This window comes from Vidua chalybeata, chromosome Z (genome assembly GCF_026979565.1).
Source record: "Vidua chalybeata isolate OUT-0048 chromosome Z, bVidCha1 merged haplotype, whole genome shotgun sequence".
Classification (NCBI taxonomy): Eukaryota; Metazoa; Chordata; class Aves; order Passeriformes; family Viduidae; genus Vidua; species Vidua chalybeata.
In genome coordinates, this window is record NC_071570.1 from 74,423,955 (window position 1) to 74,442,693 (window position 18,739).

At 45.8% G+C, this 18,739-nt stretch overlaps 1 protein-coding gene across 3 annotated transcripts in view; it reads right to left on the reverse strand.

Annotated features, from left to right (window-relative positions):
* Positions 1-17,796: 17,796 nt before the first annotated feature.
* Positions 17,797-18,739, reverse strand: part of XRCC4 (X-ray repair cross complementing 4) — a 143,177-nt gene continuing 142,234 nt past the window's right edge. For 2 of the 3 annotated variants that reach the window (XM_053932630.1, XM_053932631.1), the window contains exon 8: positions 17,797-18,527. In XM_053932630.1, the coding sequence (XP_053788605.1) occupies positions 18,422-18,527 (106 nt within the window). In that variant the 3' untranslated portion in view covers positions 17,797-18,421. The remainder of the gene's footprint in view (positions 18,528-18,739) is intronic. The other variant, XR_008428739.1, reaches the window with a different exon arrangement.

Below are 18,739 nucleotides of genomic sequence, written 5' to 3' on the forward strand. Positions count from 1 at the left end.
CAAAGCTCAGGCCCAGGAGCACAAACAGCGTGGGCTGGAGAGAGAAAAACAAGCAGGATGGGAGTGCCTGGGCTAAAGCTGGAATGGGACAATGAACTGCAAGGTGCAAATGGAGCAGAGCTGATCCCAGTGAGAGCCCCCGGGAGCGCTCGTGCATTTTGGGACCATTTTGGTTCCTCTTGGGTGCAGCCCTGGCTGGGCTCTGGTGCTGCCCAAGGTGGATCCATGGAGGAGATCCTTTCAACAAATTCCTGCTTTATTCTTTAGCTCTGCCCAGCCTCTGCTCTAGGCCAGACTTCCCAAGGCATCACCATCATATCTGAAAAGTCACAGCACTCAGGCAAGGCTCCCAGTGACTGGAAAACAGGAAACATCACTCCTGTTTTTGAAAAGGGAGGAAAGGAAGACCCGGGGAGCTCCAGAGCAGTGAGCCTCACCTCTGTGCCTGGGGACGACATGGAAATGTCCCCATGGAAGCAATGTTAGGGTACATGCAAGAGAAGGAAGTGATTTGAGACAGCCAGGGTGGCCTCACCAAAGGTTCTGTGTCCAGGGGAGTCCTCAGGGCTCTGTCTTGGCACTCAACACCTGCACCAAAGGAGATGAAAGGAGCTCAACCCCAGCAGGTGACACCGAGCTGAGGGTGCAGTGACACTCCTGAGGGACAGGATGGCATCCAGAGGGGCCTGGGCATCCTCCAGAAGTGACCCATGGGGATCTCAGGAGGTGGAACCAGGCCAGGGGCTGGTGCTGCCCCTGGGCTGGGCCAATCCCACACATGAGCACAGACTGGGGGAAGAATTCAGTGAGAACAGAGAAGGATCTGGGGGTTCCTGTGAGTGAAGAGCTGGATTTGAGCCAACAGTGTTCGCTCACAGCCCAGAAGCACCCAACACATCCCAGCCCCCGCCAAACCAGTGTGGGCAGAGGGCAAGGAGGGGTTCTCCTCCTCAACTCTGCCTTCCTGGGACCCCCACCTGCAGAGCAGCCCTGGGGGTGCTGTGGGGCAGGGCTGGGACCCCAGATCCTGTGCTGGGCTGAGCCCAGAGCCCAAAGCCTGAGCTGGGCTGAGCCCAGAGCCCAAAGCCTGTGCTGGGCTGAGCCCAAAGCCCAAAGCCTGAGCTGGGCTGAGCCCAAAGCTTGAGCTGGGCTGAGCCCAGAGCCCAAAGCCTGAGCTGGGCTGAGCCCAAAGCCTGTGCTGGGCTGAGCCCAGAGTCCAAAGCCTGAGCTGGGCTGAGCCCAGAGCCCAAAGGCTGAGCTGGGCTGAGCCCAGAGCCCAAAGCCTGAGCTGGGCTGAGCCCAGCGGGGGCAGCAGGGCAGGGGGGATTCTGCCCCTCTGCCCCTCAGCTCAGAGCCCACCTGCAGAGCTGCCCCAGCCCTGGGCCAGCCCAGGGAGCTGCTGCAGCCAGGCCAGAGGAGGCTCCAGGATGAGCAGAGGGATGCAGCAGCTCTGCTGGCAGGAAAGGCTGGCACGGCTGCCATTGCTCAGCCGGGCAGGAGAAGCTTTGGGCTGAGCTCAGCGTGGCCTTGCAGGGCCTGAAGGGGCTGCAGCAAAGATGGAGAGAGACAATTGCCAAGGGCTGCAGGGACAGCACACAGGGAATGGCTCCCACTGCCACAGGGCAGGGCTGGATGGGACATTGGCAGTCAGGAATTGTTCCCTGGTAGGGTGGGCAGGCCCTGGCACAGCTGGGGCTGCCCCTGGATCCCTGGCAGTGCCCAAGGCCAGGCTGGACCCTGGGGCTGGGAGCACCTGGGACACTGGGAGGGGTCCCTGCCGTGGCAGGGGTGGGATGGATGTGCTCTAAGATCCCAAACCATTCCACAATTCCACAATTACCACTTTTCAAACAGAAGCATTTGGGGCTTGATGGATCTCCGTGTCTGGTGAGAACTACATTAAATAATAAACCTTGTGGAGATGCCATTCCCACGGCATGTCCTGGCAAAGAAGTCAAAAAAGGCTGCCATGAGAAACATGAGGGAAATAGTTGAAATCCTGATGGCCAAAACCGTCCCTTAGTGACCCCCACTTCTGCAGGCTTTGGGTGCTGAAACATCAGCACACGGTACCTGCAATTTCTGTTCTCTTCCCTTTTATGCTCTGCTGTTATAATTAGCCTCACACACGACCAATTTATGGTCAAGGACTACACGCACGACCCTTATGTGGAATGTCAATGCAATCAAAAAAGACTTTAATGCACAGTGCTCACAGAAATGTTACTGCTGCCTCTTGAACGTGTAAAATTTTCCTCTGAGTTACTTGAAAATGCAAAGCAAATGCATTTTCACAATAAAGTGCTGTAGCACTCTCAGTTGGTGAAGAGTCATTTTAAATTTGAAAATGTCACAGCCGGGGTGGGTGGGGTGGGGGGGGGACGACACATTAGAAATGAACATTTCAGTGTTCTCTTTTCAAACCTGCAGAGGAAAATAAGCTCGGGAATCATAAATTTCCACTTTCTTTTTATCGTCGTTAGAAATTTCTCTGCCTACAGCCCAGTCAACAGCAATTCAGTCGTGATTCATGGGTTTAAAGCCTGAATTATGACAAAAGGAGCCATAAATTGCAGGAATTATTTTACTTTAAAGATGATGGAGTATCTACTCTGACCAGAAGACTTTTAATCCATTATATTTCTTAAATAAATATGCCTGGGCAACTAATCATTTGCTATTAGCACTCTCCTATGATCACTTCAACTAACATAACAGTGTATCACTTAAATAAACTGGCAATGTGAACAGGGTAGATTTATGGGCTTTAATTTCTCATCTCACACTTGTCTCTTGCATTTAAAACAAATACCAGAGTGTAGCTGTTGGCCGATGTTTGTAGAATCCATTTGTTCCATGCTTTGAAAGTGACTGTAGTATTCATCAGCCAGTTTGGGACTGAATTATTATGGGGGAAAAAAAACTCAAAAAAAAACCCCCAAAAAAACAACAACAAAACAAAAAAACAAAAAACAAAAAACAAAAAAAAAAAAAAAAAAAAAAAAAAAAAACAAACCAAAAAAAAACCAAAAAAAACCCAAAAAAAAACCAAAAAAAACCACCAAAAAAAAACCCCACAACCCCCCCCCCAAAAAAAAAAAAAACAAAAAAAACCAACAAAAACCCAAGGAACTCCAAGCTAACTAACAATATGGTAGCATTGGAAATTTTTTTTTTTTTTTTTTCAGATTTTCATGATGAGACGTTTTTTCCTACAGTGGAAAAGGTATGGGCAGTGCCAGCAAAAGTTCTGTAGCTCTGCTCAGTTAAAGAAAGGTATGAAAGGCGGTGTCCCCAAAGCGGGTCCTTGCTAAGCCAAATTGGCCACCAGACAGAGGTCAAAGTCCAAAATTCTGATGTTTTGCCTCCAAGAAGTACCCAAGCAGGTCACATTTCACCTGGTGCAAAAAGCGTGGCATATCCATCAGCTGGTGTTAAGTCAATGCAAGTTATACCTCAGGATGTGTGAAGGGAAAAAATAAAAATTAAAAAACAAACCTGTTTCAAGTATAAAAACAATATATTAAAATTTTACTGTGAGAAAACTTACCAAAACTGGAGGTGAAAGATGCAACTTTTAAGGCAATTCTACCTCAAGGATGACCTCACCTCTGCAGCAGTTTTTGTGCTTCGCCTTTCCTAAATACATTCAGAAGTCACCAAGGGCAGGAGAGTCAGGGTGGCTGGGGAAAAATCAACCTCTCCTCACTGCTCCAGTTGGGTAAATCCCAGCACTTCCCACCTGCCACCAGAGCTGAAGAGAGAACAGATCCTTGAGTTTTTAACTGATGGTTTGAAACAAACAAAATAAAGGACAAATTAAAAACCAAACCAAACAAAACAACAACAATAACAAAAAAAAAACTTCATTTCAGGCTGATCCAAATTCTGGCGTTTGCAGTCAACTCAAAAATTACTTTGGGATTAAGCAATATGTTCTCATTCTTAACAAATGACTTTGCTTTGGATTTAGACTCTTAACTTAAAGGAAATCAAAAGCAAAACTCCTGCCTAAATGGAAATCCCCAAAATAATCTGAAGTAATGCTTGGATTTCCGTGTTTTCTTTTTTTCCTGCTTCCAGCTTTTCGTGGACTTTCTGGGATTTTCTTTTTTTTTTTTTTTTTTTTTTTGGGTAAGACAAATGACTTGGCAAAAATGAAATTTGAGTTTCTACAATGCTACGATGTCACCACATCTCTGTGTTTCATAGGAAAAGTTTTTAGCCAGTCCTAACCAACTAATTCATGTCCTGTGGGCAGCTATAGCAAACACCGCTCAGAAAAGGGTTTTTTTCCCATTAATAATGAACCCAGCATCTGGAAGGAGAAATAAAAACAATTTCCCTGATTGATTGTAGGGGCAGCATCTTCTCCAATGCCCAAGATATCTGACATTTATCAGCCTAATAACCCAAAAAATAAGTTGGTTTGAATTCAGGTACCTGTTGCTGAGATGGTGTTTGGGGAGGATCAAGATTTTAAAACACCACTATTTTTATTAGCTGGAAAAGTACGGATCAGCTCTATTTTATCAGTGATTTGAATTTCCACAAATTAACTGCAGGCATCACTAAATTAATGTCTGGTCTGTGCAAGTGAAAACCAGAATTGACTAAAAGGGCAACCACTTACATGCCCTCTCACATATATCAAAACTTATCTAAATCAAGCAAAAAAAAAAAAAACCCTAACCCCCCAAAAATATCAATATAATCAGGATTAGTTCCATGTTTGGTTTTCTTACATGCATTTTTCAGTATTTCCAGACTACTGCTGTGCCACTCAGACTTTAAATTATTGAAGGCATTGAAATAGGAGCTTCCTACTCCGTGTGGGTCTGGGCTTGTTTTGCGAAGCCAGGGTTAGAATTTGTCTTTAGGAAGTCCTTGAACAGTCAGCAGCAGTCAGGGCACCTGCTCTGGGCTCGTTTGAGAAAATAAAGTTGTCCACAGAGTAATACTGGAATAATAGTGTGGTGACTCACCCTGGAAACCCAGGGATCCTTTCCCCTATCCCACACACCCCCCCAGAATTCATTAAATATTCTCGTCGCCGCAAGAAAGTGTTTTCGCAGAATCTAAATGTTCTCAGCATTTTTTCGGGACAGCTACAAGTTTTCAGGTCAGTGGTCAGTGGAATTCTTCTAACAGCTGCGTCCTCCTGTTCACCTCTGTCAGGGAAGCGAACTCTCTTCTGGTGGTTTGGGAGCGGGGGAGGAGAATTCCACGCCCCTGTGAGGCAGGGGTGGGCTGTCCTGAGCCGAGCAGGAAGGTGTCCCTGACCACGCCAAGGGGCTGGGCCAGGTGACCTTTAAGGTCCCTTTCCAGATCGTTCTGCGAGCCCGTGGAAATTTGAAATTAATTTTGCTCGTTCGCTCGGGTCGACACGAGCAGATGGCGCCCCGGTAAATGTGACACGTCCCTTCATTCAGCCTCTCTGTGTCTGGCTTTCCTGCCACTCTCCTGAGCTCTGTTCCACCAGCACGCGGAGAAGAACCCCCCTGGAACCATCTCCATCACCTCCTGCCCCCCAGAGCAGGCGCGCTCGTTGGGTTTCACCCCGGTCTAAATTGCTCCTCACCCCCTTAGCGATCAGGGATTTTGTGCCACACTGCTTCCACATCCCTCAGGCCTCTCCCTAAAGCCTCTCCCCTCTCACTGAAATACTGCACCCCACCAAAAATGACAATTGAGGCAGAATCCTAATATTCTGGGAGGAAAAAAAAAAGCAGCTTAGAGCATTTCTATGCTGCAGTCAGCCTTGCCTTTCCCACTCCATGAGAACAGCATCTCCGAAAGGCTGGATTCCTTCTTTTATTTGGCCATATGCTCTCACTCTAACTATGTTCTTTTCATAACAGCCCTGCACTAACCATACATTATTAACCCCAGGAGACCCAAACTTCATTTTAACATTTTCCTGCAAGCACTGTGCAAACCTAGGGTATACTACTAATGTCTTTTTTTCACCCCCTCTGCTTACACTTTAAGTATAAGGAGGTGGTAAGTCAGTTTAAAAAAAAAAAAATTAACTGAAATAAAGAAATGAAAACTCATCCAGTGTGGAACATCCAAATCCAAATTATTTTCTGGTAGGAAAGACTGGGCAGGTGGTAAAACATCTGTTCTCTCTCTGGGCTTTAGGTATCCAGCATTGGCTTGTGCTTTGCAACTCCTCTCCCATATGTGTCTCTTGCAGAAGGTTTAACACTTGTTGGACTCTCTGCAGCATTTTAAAAATCAAAACAGCAAAAAATGCTTGAGCAGTGAATGACAATATAATTTCCCAGGGTTTCTGCAATGAAAACTCCCCTCAGAGTTAGGACTTTGGGTTGCACGAGGTTCTGTGACTTGTCTGGCACAGAAACCAGTGCCCTGCTCAGGCGTAACTCACCCAGTGGCTGACAGACCCCACAACAATTTCGTTTGTGCTAAAGAGCAAACAGAAATCCTCCTGGCCCTTGCTCCTGCACTTTGGGGAGAAAGGTTTCTATCAGGGGATCTCAGAAAACCCTGTGATGTCTCACGAGTCTCAAGCTGAGGCCTGTCAGGGTATAATTAACAGATGTAGACAGACCCCATCTCGGCATGACTAAGCTAGTTTTACACCGGATGAGCCGGAGTTATATTTACTTTCATTTCACAACGTGTTCGTAATTTTAATGAACTCGTGTGAGATATGAAGAGGAGAGCGAGGCACCGTGACCAGTGCTCCTCCCTGAGCTGCTGGGTCTGGAATGTCAGCGGAGTCAGAGAACAACTGCACTGCAAACGCCTTCTGCACCGGCGGGACAGCGGGCAGGGCACGGGGAGGAGGGGAGAGTCAGGAATGGGGTGGCAGCAGGAGCAGGGCAGCGACTGTCCCCTGTGCTGGGGGACCACCTCAAATCCTGGGGGCAGCTCTGGGCCACTCACACCCAGCTGGAGGGGCTGGAGCGTGTCCAGGGCAGGGAACGGAGCTGGGGAAGGGAATGGAGCCCCAGGAGAGGCTGAGGGAGCTGGGAAGGGGCTCAGACTGGAGCAAAGGAGGCTCAGGGGGGACCTTGTGGCTCTGCACAGCTCCTGCCAGGAGGGGACAGCCGGGGGGGGTCGGGCTGTGCTCCAGGGAACAGGGACAGGAGGAGAGGGAACGGCCTCAGGCTGGGCCAGGGCAGGCTCAGGGTGGGCAGCAGCAGGAATTTCCCCATGGAAAGGGGGCTCAGGCCTTGGCACTGCCCAGGGAGGGTTGGAGTGCCCATCCCTGGGGGTGTCCCAGGAATTCCTGGAGGTGGCACTCGGAGCTCTGGGCTGGGGACAAGGTGGGGATGGGGGCACAGCTGGGACTCAGTGTCTGAGAGGGATTTTCCAACCTCAGTGATCCTGGGACTCTGGGATTCTGAGAGGGAGCAGGCAGCTACTGGGGCTGATTCCCCGGGACCAGGCTTGTTGTTACCCATCTCTGATTAAATCAACAGCCAAAATGACAGAGTCTCGAGAACGCTGCACTGCAGTCCAAAAGCACTTGGCCACACAAACCAAACACAATTAGTGAAATGTGTCTCTCAGGCTGAAACACAAGAAATGTTTTTTGCACCAGACAATGTGATGCAAATGTGCAAAAAGGTAAGTGGAGACCAAGATGTTTTACAAGACACATTGTGAGACAAGAGGCTGTAACACAAGTTAGACCTTGTCCAGCTGTACAGTTGGAGCTCTTGGAATAAAAACCACATTTTCCTTCTGCTGACCACCAACAAGAAGCCCAAGGATGGTCTCTTTACCTGCACCTGTGCCTAACATCACCCTTTCTTGGGCTGAAACCTGCCCATGCAGCAGCTGCCCAGGTGTTAACTTGTACAGCAGAGGATTTTCTTCTGCAGTGGTGGGAAACACAGACATGTTATTTAAAAAGGGATTATATGTTCTCCTGAAAATGTCACATTTAAATATCAGAATATGAAGCTCTCTGGCTCTGGCTGGAGCACAACTCACTTTGTTGTGTCAAACCCCTTGTCAGAGCAGTGCTTTACCCTCTGGGGGCTGAAGAGGAGATGATTTGGTGCAGGTCCAGCCTCAGCTCTGACCTCGATGGAAGCACATTCAGTGCTGCTGTATGGCCCAGGGAGGGCTACACAGCTGAGAGAAGGGCAGGGAGGAGATAGCCACCCACCTTCCCACAAATCCACCCAGCAGCATTCCCCAGGGCCATCACAACACCAGCATGGCTAGGAATTTCCCACTTCTCCTGCAGCTGCCTTCCTCCCCAGGCAGGGCACACCTGCCAGTGATCTGTACCCACAGGGACAGCCACTGCCAGCTCACACCTGCCCACACCAGAAAAAGGCCAATAAACATGAACACGAATGTAAATACTTCTCCCCCTGTGCTCTGCCAGCCCCCCAGACACTGCCAGCCACGGGGACCACCCAGGCCATCACTTGGTGGCCCTTTCCCAGAGCCCTTGGCCCGTTTCCTGTGGGAGCCGTGCTGGCTCCTTGCACCAGGAGCTGCTTCCTGCTGTTTGTTTTGGTTTGCTCAGTTTGTTTGTTTGTTTCTTCCCCTCCAGCTCTGCTTGAAGCTCTGTTGTCACTCCCCCAAACCTTCCCACTGCCCTTTGCTGCCTTCCAAACCCGTTGTGCCCATGCCACAGCCCTCTCACACCCGCCCTGTGGTTGGCAGACACCTGGGGATACCGAAATGGGGCCCAGCATTTCTGCCGCTCGCGATTTTGGAAGGTCACAGGACGATCCATCAAAGTCTTAGAGCAGAGGGAATTTTTGGTGGGACGATGTGCAGGTCTTCAGCCAACCCCACATGTCTTGGTGTGGAAAGAAAGGTGTCTGCTAAGGAAGGCAGGAGCCTCCCCTGAAATGGAAAATAAAAAAAAAAATGTAAACTCCTTCCCTCCGAAATGTTATAAATTTGAAATTAAGGGGGGGTTCTCAGGCAAAAATATGGGAGCAGGAATAACAGTTCTTTTTTAGGGAAGAAAATAAAAAGATAAAATGAACAATGCAGTGAACTAAAACAACACGGACAGAGTCAGAACACAACCTGGCACCCTGTTAGGGTGTTGGCCACAGTCCAATTGGAATTGTGGCTGCAGTCCTCCTGGAGTGTCAGCTGTGGTTCTGTTGGAGCAGTGATCCCGTAGAAAAGGGTGCAGTCTTCCTCTGAAGAGGCAGCTGTTCCTCTGGGAAATCCAGCACAGGAGAAGCCGTGCTGGTGTTCCAGAAACTCAGATTATATCCAGGTAGGAATGCTTGGCTCCTCCCTCTGGCTGGAGCATCTCACAGTGGGGTGTTACCATTCTTATCAGTCCTGCAGTGACATTCAATAGCCCATTAACAGCAGATATCTCCCCTGAGCGAGGACTGGTTGTGCAAGACATAAAGAAAACTGCCCAATTAACAGAAGACAACTGCCCCACCTCTAACAGCTGGCAAACGGAACACCCACGTCGCCTTGGAGTCCAGGACACCTTATTAAATTAAATTCAGTGGAACTGAGAGGTGAGCTCAACCCTGTTTTCGCCACACCTGGGTAACGCAGAGCATCCCTCAGCAATGAGACCAGGAGGGGAGGTGTTGGAATGCCAGGCTCTTTCTTGCTCCAAGGCCAGGGCGAGTAAAAATCAAGGCGGCGCCGTTTTTGAAGTCTCACCCTGAAGTTTATTATCCTTATCTGTTACAAGCTCACGAGATGTGAGCTCTCCCTAACAAGCTGAGAAAAGTGAGCTAAAATGGTGTCTGTTCAAGGCTGTTTCAGTCCCAATTACCCAATAAACAGCTGACATCTGTATTATTTACACTTCTAACCCAATTATGCTCACCCAAAACCTGCATCTTTGACCCAATTACAGAAAAACACCCAGATTTGTGAAGAAGAAGGAAGAAAAAGGTGCAAAAAAGACATCTAGCCCACACCCAAAATTCTCCATCTTTGCTCCCATATATCACCATATACTAAAACCCCAAATCTAAGATTTTTCACCCCTGTGAGATCGCACAATGCCATCCAAACCACACACACACACACACACAGTTCCTGTGCTATCACTCAGTTTCTGAAGCCTTTTCCGAGGTCTCAGGTCAAACGAGGTGTTCACTTGAGGGCTGGCACCCTTAAATTCACAAAGCTCGACGTTTTCAGCCGTCAGAGCTGCAACAGGGAGGGAGGATCTGTTGGACTGTGTCCTCCTCAAGGTACCACAGGCTGCAGCCTGGGCTCTTCCCTCCCATAAATAAAACCATCAGTTTTTCGAGGATCACCCCAATCCTCCAAAGCACAGCCAAGGGAGATCCCTCTCCACACATCACCCCGAGCATCAGAGCCCTCCTGTCCCTAGGGCGCCTCTAGGCATTTCCCTTCCTAAAACAGCAAGAAAGCAAAACCTTGAGCGCAGCGTTTCGCATTCTGATATATTTTTAATGACTGTTTAACATAAGAAACTCCTGTGCCTCTCTGCCTCCTCATTTCTTTGCTGCACAAAAGCTCTCCCAGTGTCTTCATAAAGGTGAACCACTTCACTGCCCTCCAGCCATGAACACAGTGGCTACCTGGTGATCACCCAGCCACCCTAACCTGCCACCTTGGCCAGTTTCATGCACTTTAAAAGTTGCTATTTTCTTTAAGAAAGCACACAGCTCACACCCCTGCTCCCCCGGAGTCTGCACAGGGTTGACTGCAGTGTGTGCTGAGGACTTGACTCACTCACCCCCCCTCCCCAGCAGAACCCTCTCAAGTAATTTTGTGCCACAACGGGAAGCAATTCATGACAAAAGGGCTGCAGCAAAAATATAGCCGGGCAAATAAAGAAAAAAACACCCCTGTCAGTAGAATTTATAGAGACGTTTTCGAGGGCCTCAAAGGGTTTTAATTTCGTGGCAGTTTTCTATTCAAATTGTAATTTCAGGGCTGGGTGTGGAGGAACTTATTTGGCAACTCAGTCCTGGTGAGGGGCAGGGTGAGGGTGCCACAGTCACAGGCAACAGGGCAACAAAGGGACTTGGGCCAGACCTGTGAGGTGTGAACATCAATTTGAGAATTTTCCCCCGGGCTGGGAGACAGAAATCTCTACAAAACCGTAAAAAGCTGGCCAGAATGTGCCCACCTCTGTTTCAGCCCGATTTTTTAAAATTTCCCTCCAAATCACTTATGTACAGAGGAGAAGGGAAAGGATATGAAGAACCTGTTGTGGTGTGGAACCTACATATATTTTTTGTGAAACCAGACACTGCATCTTTCTTTTTTTTGTTGTTGTTTGGGGTTTTTTTGGTTTTTTTTTTTTTTTGGCTTGTGCATCTTCTTGTGCTGTTTAAGTTAAATTTCTCATTTTAGGGTCTTGACCTGGAGTAATAAAATCAGACAGGGTTGGCCTCACGTTATCTCCTTGTTTTGAGGCCTTGCCAGTGGTTTTTGTGCACCAAACTTTGGTTTGGGCTCTCTCATTTGGGGAGTTTGACTTGAGAAGTTTCCCTCCTGCAGGTTTCACGGTAAGGACCCGTGCTGCTCAAGAAGAACACATGTCCATGCACACCTCTGGTCAGGCTTAACTGAGCAAATATACCTCCTGGAAGATGAAGGAACCTGACCTGAGGGCAGCTGAACCATCCATTGAGACTGGTGACAGCAACAGGAAAGGCCCCTGCAGCAGCTCCACTTGGAGAAAATCACCAGCTTGTTCCTCCACGCAAAACTGAAAGCAAAATCAAGGTTTAAGAAGGAGGGAAAAAAAAAAACAACAACAAAAAAAACCCCAGCATTGCAAAACAACAGCCTGTTCTGGGCTCACAGCAGCTCACTATGGAGCAGTTTGCAATAAATCATCCTCCAGTCTGGCCGTGGAGCTCAGCTGAAGTCAAAGTGGAAGACACAATATTCCTGGGAGCTGTCAGGAGGAGCCCTGTCCCATCTTTCCAAGGCTTGCATGAGCAGGAATGAGACAAAGCTGCAGGAGGCCAAATGCTAGGCAGAAATTATTTCACTTCCTCCATGCCTCTGAAGCAAAAAAATGTTTCTCGCCCTAAACCAGCTCTGATTAATTTATTGCAGAATTTTGGGTTAAAACGTCTCAATTGCTCTTTTGTTCTTGGGAGCACGCTCTTGTTTTTTATAGATATTTATTACTGCAGCTCGTAGACAGCTGATTTCATTTCCCATCTCTCTGGGTTTTGGCTCAGAGGTGGGAAGGATGGAGTCATGGGGCTGAAACAAGGCAGGCACAGGGAGCAGGACCTGGGGGTTTTGTCTCCTCCAGCACGAGGAGCTGCTCAGGACCATACCCTGGGCTGCTCTTTCCCCACAGACCTGCCACAGCCTGAAAATGAAATAAATTGAAATAAATGTGCTTAGCCGGGCAAGCCTGGAACATCACCAGCTGAATCAAAGCTGAGCTAAGACAGGCTGAAAAAAACAGAGTTGCCTTCAACTCACAGGCAGAAAGGACCCACACCACGGTGAATTTTAGCTTTTACTTCTCCTGGGTTTAGAATCACCCCACTGCAATCTCCTGGGCAGAAGAGTTTGGGATGGCCTGGCCCAAGCCAGGCTGGTGCTGCTGAGCTTTCTCCACTCTCACGTGAATAGGTAATGAATAATTCATTCAATCATTCATTCGTTCATTCGTCCTCAGGGATATCAGGTGATGGTTTCTGCCTGACCAGGGCCTGCCAGGTACCAGGAAGGGTAAGGATATTTACTCTTCTACTCTATATTTATAAATATTTGTAATTTTCTCCCCTCCCCAGAAAGGGAAATTAACCATATGCTCACTGTGAGGAAATGCTCTCAGAGAGTATTGTCAATACTTGCCTCCCTAATACAGCAAGATTGAAAAACCTTGAGCACAGTATTGCACATTCTTAATGACTATTAAAAATCATTATTCTTAATGACTATGAAAAATTCTTAATGACTATTTAATGTAAGAACTCCTGTGCTCCCCCATCTCCTCATTTCTCTGCTGCATAAGAAGCTCTCCCAGTGCCTTTACAAACTTGAGGTGAGCAGGCTTGTGAGTAGTCCTGCAAGTATATTTTATTGCCTTTCTCTGTTTTTACGTGGATGTGAGTCAGAAGGACAGACTTTTCTCCAGCCTTTTCTGCCTAGATCTCTGGCTTTTGGTTAAAACTGAGTTTTAACAACATCTTTCAACTACCTTGGAAGCCAAAGAGGACCTGGCAACATCTCAGAAAGAAAGGGCTACAAGAGGATATTGAGGTAGGTGATTAACCTGATTAAACCCAGGGCCTAAGCCTGGTCTCTCAACCAACAGGAATCAGAACCATGCTCTAGAAATGAGATGCAGGACTTCAAAGTCATGGCTAATTAAGCAGGAGAAGAAGGACAATATGGAATTCCATCATTTACTCAGAGCAACATGGGTGCTACATGCTGTACTGGTGATTATTAAATGAATTCTGCAGTAACAGGTGCATGAAACCAGATATTTAAACACTTCATGCCCTTCACAGAGTGGATGTCTACCTCTGGACATGAATTTTACCGTCAAATATTCCTCTCAGACTCTCTCCAGTGAACAACAGCTCCGTGTCTGAGAGGAAGATAATAAGCACAGCGTTTTTCAGTTCAGTGTTGAAGTGGTTTCATGTGTTTGTTTCCTACCCAGGAAGGGTATTCCAGCAAGCAGCCACTTTGGGTTGGATTCCCAAAAAGCTGAGGCTCACAAGAAAGCCTTTACAGAGATGATCTTCAGAGTTCCTTTCCAAAGTCACCTGTCCAGTGATTCTGTGAAAATTTTCCTTGGTTAAATATTTCTGCACAAGGAAAACAGAGCCATAAAAGAAAAAAAACAAAACAAAACAAAAAAAACAAAACAAAACAAAACAAAACAAAACCCCACAAAAACAAACCTAAACTGAGCTTTGTTTCCTTCCCAAGAAGGAACCTTAAAGTAGAATGGTCATCCTTTTAATCCAGGGCTTGCACAAACATCACCTGGGATGATATTAGAAATCAGGGGGAAAAAAAAAAGGAAAAAAAAAAGTGATTTCTTGTTGCTGTTGTCACATTTCCCCAGTGGGACAGCATGAAATTCAAACCAGACAGTGCCAGGCTTCCCAGATCCACATCTCCAAGAGGTTTCACTGCAATTCTTCCATTTTATTCCAATGCCATTGGTGAAAATGCTCAATGAGATTGACCCCAGGATTGATCCCTAAGGATCTCCAGGAACAATCTTCTTCCAGCTCAGTGTCTTCCTTGTTAAAAATGCTGGTCTTTAAAAATATAGTTTCATTTTCCTAAAAGTAGCAGATTAATCCTGAGGACATATATGAATTAAATTAATTCTGGAGCGTAATTTGAACAGCAGTGAAATCATTTAATGGGTCAGCAAAGGATGAAAAGTCAGATGCTGACCAACATTATAAGGGAAAAAAAAAAAAAAAAAGCTGGGATGGAGGATGACAGATCACCAAAAGGAAATTTAGGATAAAGATTTTGTGAGCAGGCAGACTTTGTGAAGGGAATTAGAATGAAATTAGAGCAGGAAAATATTTAGTAGGGAAGTGGTGCTATCCCTTGCTGAGAGGATTGAGGGTTGATCCTCTCTCAGTAGGGTTGCCCTGAAAAAGTTCAGGTGTATCACCTTCAGTCTCTAAGCACCCTGAACATGCTTTTATTGCCTTGTTTTCCTTCCATTTTGACTTCACCATCCCCATATTTTATTTTTCCCAGAAAAAACAGGGAAAAAAAAAAAAAAAAAAAAAAAAAAAAAAAAAAAAGGGGAGAAGGTTTGCCTTAAACATTTATCAGCACCTGGATCCCCACGTGTAAAGATTTTTTCCTTCCTCGAGCACCCCCAGGCTGATGGATCAAACTGCAGGAGCTGTCAGAGGCAGTTGTACTACACTAAGTATTTCCAGGGAATCACATTTATCCACACAGTCATTTACACATCACAGGCACAAAGAGGGGGAGAATCCGATGCACACACAGACACAAACACGAGTGTCTGCTTTGGGGAATAATAGTGAGAAGGGAGTTAAAATAGTGATACAGATTGTCAAAACATCATCTCAAAATCAAACTAACATTATCATGCCAAAGGCAATACTTTATGCAGCACTTCCTCAAGAATTGATGGGGTTTTTTGGTTTTTTTTGGGTCCAGAACTTTCTTCTTCCTCTCTTGAAAATAAATAATTTTTGAGCTGTGCTTTTCAAAATTTGCTGGATGAACTCAGAACTCAAATAACAAAGTGTTTTGCGTGACAACACACATTCTGTTCAAGCAGTTACATTAATGGCATAGAGCTCTAGATGAGTCCAACCTTCAGTGAAAACATGTTTTTTCCTTCTGCAAAAGAACTGTATGTTTCATCTTCCCCCAAAAATACAGTTTAAACTGGTGGAGGAAAAAAAAAATTACCCCGGAAGTCATTTGTAGATCAATATCAAGGAGAACTGTTAATAAAGAACCTTTGGAATTTGATGTGTCATTCCTAACTTTGGTTAAGTTCCTGCCTTTAAAAACCCATTTCTGGGCATTTTCCTCTGTTTTGTGTCCTGTCATTTTGGGTAGGGGAGAAGTAATTGAGTGATGTGACATTTCACTGGCACACCTGGAAAACGTGGTCTTATAGACACTGAGTTAGAGAACCCTGCCCACAAAACAAAACAAGTCTAAGCTGGGCAGATCTGCTGAAGGGGAGGGTGAATGGAGTGAGGATTAAATCCAAAACAGGGATGGCAGAGACCTTGGCTTTTCTCAGAGACAACCAGGCAACACCAAGTGTTAATTTAGTAAGTTTTAAAAAATCGTTTTATGAAGCATTGCCACCTTCCCGAAGACCATGGGTCAATTTGAAATACATTTCACCTGCCTGGGTGAATTGGACCACATCCCCATGGACTGGGATGGGATTGAGTTTAAAGACAAAACAGAGATCCCCACTTCTCTCACAGACAAATGCACCTCCTGAAGAATTTTCACCGATTCCCTGCAGGTTTTGCAGTACCACCTCTGCTCTCACACAGCCAAAGAACCACACAGATCCGAACTGATCTGGAGATGGGTGGGTTTTTCCCCTGTCAAAGTTACCTGGAAGATGGAAGGTTATAAAACAAAAACAAAACAAAACAAAAAAAAAAAAAAAAAAACAACCCAAGCAGTAGTTTCTCAAATAAATCCTCAGAAAGGAGGATTTCACCACCACTTCCCACAAGGCTGAGGACACTGACAGCTTGTCAGGAGGCTTGCAGGGGAGGAGAGGTGCCTGTGTGTGCAAACAGCCTCAGCTGTTTGGGTGGAAACTGGCTCTGCAGCAGGGCTGCCCTCGCCAGGCAGCACAGCTGAGCTCACGCACACCAAGGGGTGTATCTGCATCCCCCACCCACGAAATTTTCTGCTCAGCTCCTGGCCTGACTCAGCAAACCTTAAAGAAAAAAAAAAAAAAAAAAACAAAAAAACCAAAACCCAAAAAAAAACCAAAAACAAAAACAAAAAAACCAAACCAAACCAAAACAAAAAAACCAACAACAACAAAAAAAACCCAGCACAAACAAACAAACAAAAAAACAAAACCAAAAAACAACAACAACAACAACAACAAAAAAAAAACCCAACAAAACAAAAACAAAAAAAAAGCCCCAAACCAAACCAAAACCGGCAACAACAAAAAAAAAACAAGCAAAAAAAAAAAAAAAACCCAAAAAACAAAAGCAAAAAAAAGCCCAACCAACCAAACCAAGCAAAGAACCAAAAACAAATAAAACAAACAAACAAACAAACAAAAACCCCAAAAAGCACAGCAAAGCAAAACAAAACAAAACAAAACAAAACAAAAAAAAAAAAAAAGGAGAGAAAAGAACAAACACTCTGATGGACTTCATTGCACGTGCCAAAGGTGGGTAACATTTCCTTTTTGCAACAACAACATTTTACTATTAGAAACCCAACTGTTTCCTGGAAGTGGGGAGTTCTGTGGGATGTTCAGCTCCACTTAGCTCCATTTTCTGCTGCAAGCCAAGCTCTGGCACTCCGGGTTGAGTCATGGAACATTTTCACTTTAAAACTGAAACCATATACAAGGTTTTGCTGAAAGCATTGTCAGATCAGCACTGGAAGATTTTAAATCAGGCTGTGCCTATGAATGGGTGCATGAATGGTTCTTTTGTGGCCCTGCCACTTTCCAGGCACAAAGCCTTTTTAGCAAGCAAAATATTTTGGCCATTCTTATTTTTGCTGTGTGATTTATAGCACTGTCCCAAAGCCCTTTGTGAATTTGAAACGCTGTGACTGTGTTTTTTCAGAGAGGAGTGCTTAAATATAATATTCCCAGATCCCCGTGTTCTTGTATGAAGCCTGCAAATACTGACAGGGATGCTTTTAATTGAGTATAGGGTGGAATTCTGGCAGAACCAGAGCCACTTCAAAAAATATCAAGTATTTTACCCAAGAGCTTTGCAACCCATAGAGTACAAAAGATTTCAAGGACTGACTTCATTGGGATTCCTTCTGCAGAAAGAACTGGATCCTTCTGTCTTAATCAAGAATGGATTTCAGGCTCCTGAAAATGCAAAGCAGAAACCTGAGGTCCACGTTTAGCTCTTCATTTTGACCACTGGAAGGTAAATGCATGTTAACTTTGTCTTTTTGGTGAAGCCTGAAATCTAGATGAATGCATCAGTTTGGGGCAAGACAAGCTCAGGCATTAACACATTAACACTCTTCACTCTTTGGTAACTACTACCTTTACTCATAATGTCTAACAAATAAAGGCAAATTTTATTTATTTTTTTCAAATGCATTTTATTTTTCTCTCTCTCTCTTTTTTTTTTTTTTTTTTTTTTTAAGAAATTGCCCTAAGGAAAAAGCTGAAGTATCAAAAAAAAAAATCACAATTTTAAACGCTGTGGGTTTCTACAGAAAGGGGAAATACAGTCAATATCAACTTCAGTAGCACTTTGCTCCCAAAAGCTAGAGCACCTTACAATGCATAGTGCCACAGAGAACCCTCGAGTAAAAGGACATTTCTCTTGTATGCTCTGACTCAGAACAGACCATTCTGAAGTCACACCCGCACCTCAAACAAAGCTGATTTATCCATTCTTCCCAGGTGCTCAGTTTGGAGCTAGCTTGGAATCACTTCACGCCCGGAGTCTGGGAAATGGTTGATCCTGAGCACAACCAGAGGCTGTGAGGATGCAAAAGCACATCCACAGTGCCCTCCCTTCCCCCGTACAGGTGATCAAAGGTCTGCACAGAGGCTGAACTCAACTTTTAGGTGCCCACAAATGGGGTGTAGGAGGCCAAGGGTCTGCAAGAAGCGTGGTGCAGGAGGGTTTAGAGCCTCAGAGCAAAGATTTTGGCTTTGCTCTGTAAAAAAAAAAAAAACAAAAAACCAAAAAAACACCTTTTAGTTTATAACTTATCCCTGCTGGAAGCAGCAGTGCCCCACTCCCCAGCCCACAGGTGGCTACATGTCCTCGAAGAGGTCCTCTGGCTCACAGGAGTTTTCCAGGGTTTCCAGATCCCAATCTGGGCAACGCTGCCCCGACGTCGCCTGCGGGGCCGGGCCAGGCCTGGAAACAAAAAGCAGAGGGATGTGAGACAAATTTGGAAACAGACATAGGTAATTCCAATGTATTTTGGCTGTTTTTAATTTTTTTTTCCTAAGAGGAAAGTGGTTTCTGTGAGATGTAATCACTCGCTGGGGTGGCAGTGGCAAAGCAAGCAGAGGAAATTCAGTTTATAAACGTCAGCGCCTCAGCTGGTCTGCTGGAAGTTTTTTAAA